The sequence below is a fragment of the Gracilinanus agilis genome, unplaced genomic scaffold (genome assembly GCF_016433145.1).
Source record: "Gracilinanus agilis isolate LMUSP501 unplaced genomic scaffold, AgileGrace unplaced_scaffold37201, whole genome shotgun sequence".
Classification (NCBI taxonomy): Eukaryota; Metazoa; Chordata; class Mammalia; order Didelphimorphia; family Didelphidae; genus Gracilinanus; species Gracilinanus agilis.
Genome location: NW_025370470.1, coordinates 88 through 4,450, shown reverse-complemented (window position 1 = coordinate 4,450; position 4,363 = coordinate 88). Strand labels below are relative to the sequence as shown.

At 59.5% G+C, this 4,363-nt stretch overlaps 1 protein-coding gene across 1 annotated transcript; it reads right to left on the bottom strand.

Moving 5' to 3' along the window:
• Positions 1–245: 245 nt before the first annotated feature.
• On the bottom strand, positions 246–2,298 carry FZD10 (frizzled class receptor 10). The gene has a single exon (XM_044683879.1). The coding sequence runs from the start codon at positions 2,285–2,287 to the stop codon at positions 542–544; it is 1,746 nt and encodes a 581-aa protein (XP_044539814.1). The 5' UTR covers positions 2,288–2,298; the 3' UTR covers positions 246–541.
• Positions 2,299–4,363: the final 2,065 nt, after the last annotated feature.

Sequence of the window (4,363 nt, the reverse complement as noted above, 5' to 3'; positions counted from 1 at the left end):
GAGGGAGAGATTTCTTTACCAGCCACAGAAGTCTGCTCTTCCTTAACTACTGGCTAAGATAGAGAGAAAGCCCACTCTGATCCCATCCAGACTTGTATTTTATATTATATATCTACAGATACACATATACATCAATCAGATATATATGTATAAATATCACACATGTGTATCTATCACACATATGTAAATATACATATATACACATATATAATATGTATATATAACACACATATATTCCCCCAATAAGCTGCTTCAAACTGGTAAACAGAAGAGGCCATTTCACTGATGATATTTGTTTCGAATTAAACTCTTAAGTATATTTAACTCGGAAGTGTATGGCAACATCCTGAATTTCAGGGCAATAATCTTTTTTTTTTTAACTTAAAAACCTCCCCTCACCCCCAAATACTGTCTGAGAAAAGCACCAGGGCTTAGTTCCCCCAGCCCTTTCCCTGGAGTCCTGTACAAGTCTTTTGCAGTGGGAAACAGCTTTCTTGAGCTGTTCAGGCCCCCCAGAAGTCCCGACTGCTCCCTCCCCCCTTCACACGCAGGTGGGTGGCTGTGTGGCTGCTTCGTACTTCCCGTGGTGACCTTTTTGGGGGTGCTGGGCTTTTTTGTAGATTCCACTGGCTGTGATCACCGTGGTAGGTTTCCTCCTGCTCCTTTTCTTCAAGCGCCGGCTGCACACGTTCTGCCAAGACTGCAGCGTCTTGGAAGTCCAAATCCACACGCCGCTGGTGATGCCCACCACCAGCAGCATGAACATTTTGACCATAAAGATCTCCACGGCAGGGATGGAGCTGCTCATCATGCAGTCCGGGGCTTTAGTCTGGTTGTTCACCCTGCATTTGTGCTGGGCTGCCAGCACCTTCCAATAATCCATGTTGAGGCGCTCGTAGAAATAGCAGGCGATCACGCAGGTGGCCGGCACCGTGTACAGCACGGAGAAGACCCCGATGCGGACCATGAGCTTCTCCAGTTTGTCTGTGTTCTCGCCCCCTGTCTTCATCACCCTCCGAATGTGGAAGAGGGCCACGAAGCCCGAGAGGATGAAGGAGGTGCCAATGATGAGGTAGCAGGCCAAGGGGACCAGGACAAAGCCAGTGAGTGCATTCACGTCCATGCTGCCCACATAGCACACGCCTGTCAGCTCATCCCCAGCCACCCTCCTCATCACCAGGATCATGATGGTCTTGACCGCAGGGATGGCCCAGGCAGCAAGGTGGAAGTAGCTGCTGTTGGCTTCGATGGCCTCGTGGCCCCACTTCTTCCCTGCGGCCAGGAACCAGGTAAGAGTGAGGATGACCCACCAGAGCGAGCTGGCCATGCCAAAGTAGTAGAGGACCAAGAAGACGATGGTGCAACCGGTGCTCTCTAACCCTTCCTGGATGACGTAGAGCTGGCCGCTGTCCCTGTCACAGGCGATGCTCTCCGCCCCGGCGAACAGGCGGATGAGGTAGCCCACGGAGTAGACGCAGTAGCACATAGAGAGGAAGATGATGGGGCGCTCTGGGTACCTGAAGCGGGGAGGATCGATAAGGAAGGTGAGCACAGTGAAGGCGCTGGAGAAAAAGCAGAGAACCGCCCAGATGGCCAACCACACCACGGCGAACTGCTTGTCCGCCCGGCTCCAGTACACGTCCACTCCAGGAGTGCAGAGGGGCGCGCAGGAGGAGCTCTTCTCCACGTGGTGGAACTTGCCCGGGTTGCTGCAGCCCGAGCGGCCCAAGCCGTCCTTAGGCTGCTGCTGCTCCGGGGGGCTGGGGGGCCGCTGGGGCCGGAAGAGCGGCGGGAACATGCTAGAGCCGCGGGCGGGCTCATCGGAGCCATTGTTGGGGGCCTCCATGCACAGGTAGTTGGGATCATTCTTGTTGGGGAGCTTGCTGCAGTCCAACGAGTCAGGCCACTTGAAGTTGAACTGCTCCATAATGGGGGAGCACTTGAGCCGGGCCTGCTCGCACATGACCCGGCAGGCGGGGATGGGGGTGGAGACTTGCTCGGTGCACATGGGCGCATAGAGGGAGCATAGAAAGAAGCGGAGGTGGCCGTGGCAGCCGTACTCCACCAGTGGAGCGAACTCGTGCAGCTGGATGGCCGCCTCACGCTGATTCTCGTGGCCCATGAGGTTGGGCATGCGGGTCATGTTGTAGCCGATGTCCTTGCACATAGGGATCTCGATGGGCTGGCACTTGCCCTCGCCTGGCCTGTCGATGTCCATGGAGCTGATGGCCGCGCACGCCCCCACCACCTGTAGCACCAGCCAGAGGCGGGGACCCAGGCGGCTCATGGTGCCGTCGGGTCCGGGGCAGCGAGCTGGGCGAGAGAGGAACAGTGGCAGAGGCAGCGGCGGCCCGTCCAACAAGCCTACGCTGCGGACCGCGGAGCCCTGTCCGGGTCGGCTCAGGCGCTCCGCCTGCAGCGCCTCATCAGAGCCCGAACGCCTGGAGCCGGGCTGCAGCAGAAGCCCGCTGCACCCCTCGGCTCCTGTCCCAGCCCCGGCCGCAGCCCATGCCCTCCTGGGGCAGGGCTAGCGAGCTGTCCGCCCGCAGCACGGCGCCGCTCTGAGCGGAGCTCGGTATGCCGAGCAGAGCTCACGGTCCTCTCGGTGGCGCCTCCCAGTTGAGTACTCTGAGTTTGCGGAGAGGGGAAGGCGGTGGGAAGGGGGGGGGGGGGGGGAATGGGCAAGCAGGCCAGCAGGCAAGCGAAAACAAAGTTTGCAAACAATGCGGCTCAGCGAGGAGGGGAAAGCCCGGCAAGCCCCGGCGGCGCCGCCTCCAACTCACTGGTGCAGCAAACTTTCTCGGTTCGCCGTCCCGTAATCTGTCCGTCAGCGTCTCGGGGCAGCGCGCTTGCCTAGGGGCAGCCAGAAGTGGTGGCGGCGTGGCTACCCTTTTGGCCCGGGGTTGAAAAGTAGGAGTTCTGCCCCAGGTGCCGGGTGACCCCGCTGTCCTTCGCCGCTCCGCTGTGTGCCGCCTGCGCCCCGCGCTCGCCTCCTCTCTCCCGCTCCGCTGTGGCTGAGGCTGCTGCTGCTGCTCCTCCTCCTCCTCTTCTGGCCCAGGCTGGGAGCAGCTGTTTAGGGGGTTGCGTCCCGGGATAAGGAGACGCTCAAACAGGGAAAGGGGGTGGAAAAAGGGCCAAGTGGTGGCAGAGCCCGCCCCTGGGCCGCCCGCCNAAAAGGGCCAAGTGGTGGCAGAGCCCGCCCCTGGGCCGCCCGCCCCGCCCCGCCCCGCCCCCGCCACTGCTTTGCATGAGAAAGCCGGAGCTGCTACGGGGATTAGGGCGCTGAGCCGCCCGGGACTCCCGCGGGCCGCCCGGCTCCTCGCCGCTCCCAGCCTCTCGGCTCCGCGCCGCGGGGATGCCGAGCCCCCTGCTGGGCGCAGGCCGGCGGGCAGCGGCGCTCTGTCTGGCCCGGAGTCTCGGCCTGCTCTTTGAATGGCTTGGCCTTTTCGCGCATCTCCTGCATGTGCCTCTGTCCATCTGTCTCGGGCTCTTTGGCCCTCCCTCCTTCTGTCTCGGAGTCTCTGCCCCAGTCCCTGGCTACTGTCTCTGAATGCCCATCCCCCAGTCCTCTCCTTTTCTCCTATCCTCTTTTCCCTCTTCCTTGGACCCCCTGGGAGGGCCGCCAATGTCCTCAAGGGTCAGGGCCCCAATGGGGGAGGGGAGCAGGGTAGGAAGGTGTTGCATCTCTCTTCCTTAGCCCACCCCCCTCCCGCTTTTATGGTGGGTTGGGGGGCGGAGGGCGCTTTCAAGGGGAGGTGGGACTTGCTTTTTATAGCCCCGGCCATAAACCCTTGTGAGATCCTCTCCAGGCTGGGTACTTACCAGTCCTGGGCTCAGGCCTGGGGGGATGGGTTTCCTTTGATATTTCAAAGAGGAGCGCTATAGGCATGGGGGTGGGGCTCGGAGTATTGGGATTTGGGGGCCTGCACCGCCGAAAACATTTCAGGGACAACTCCTCCAAACTGGGGGGAGGTGAAGTGGGGGGTGAGGCAGGCTGTAAAGAGAAACTCATCTCTAAAAAATAACTGAGGAAAATGGACCTGGACTTAGGGAGTGGTGACCACACTGACCACACCCACTATGGCCACTCTTATCTCGGCGCAGATTCTGGCTAGATTTACTCTTTTAAGTCTCTAAATTGCCCTTGTTTGTAGTATTTCACCAGGAGGAATGCATTCTTCCAGCCTCTTCCTCTTGGTGCAAAATGCCGCTGGAAGCAGGTCCAGGGACCACCAACTCCCCCGGCGAGCTCGGTGATCCTACATTGACCCGAATTAAGTTCATTTTGTTCAAAGGCAAGGATCGAGTTTCCCTGCCCCATTCACACCTGGCTCACTCCCCGATTCTGGGTCACTGCCACTTT

Bases quoted from the DNA above. Each gene is read 5' to 3' on its own strand.
- FZD10 (XM_044683879.1), bottom strand. From the start codon at position 2,287: ATGAGCCGCCTGGGTCCCCGCCTCTGGCTGGTGCTACAGGTGGTGGGG.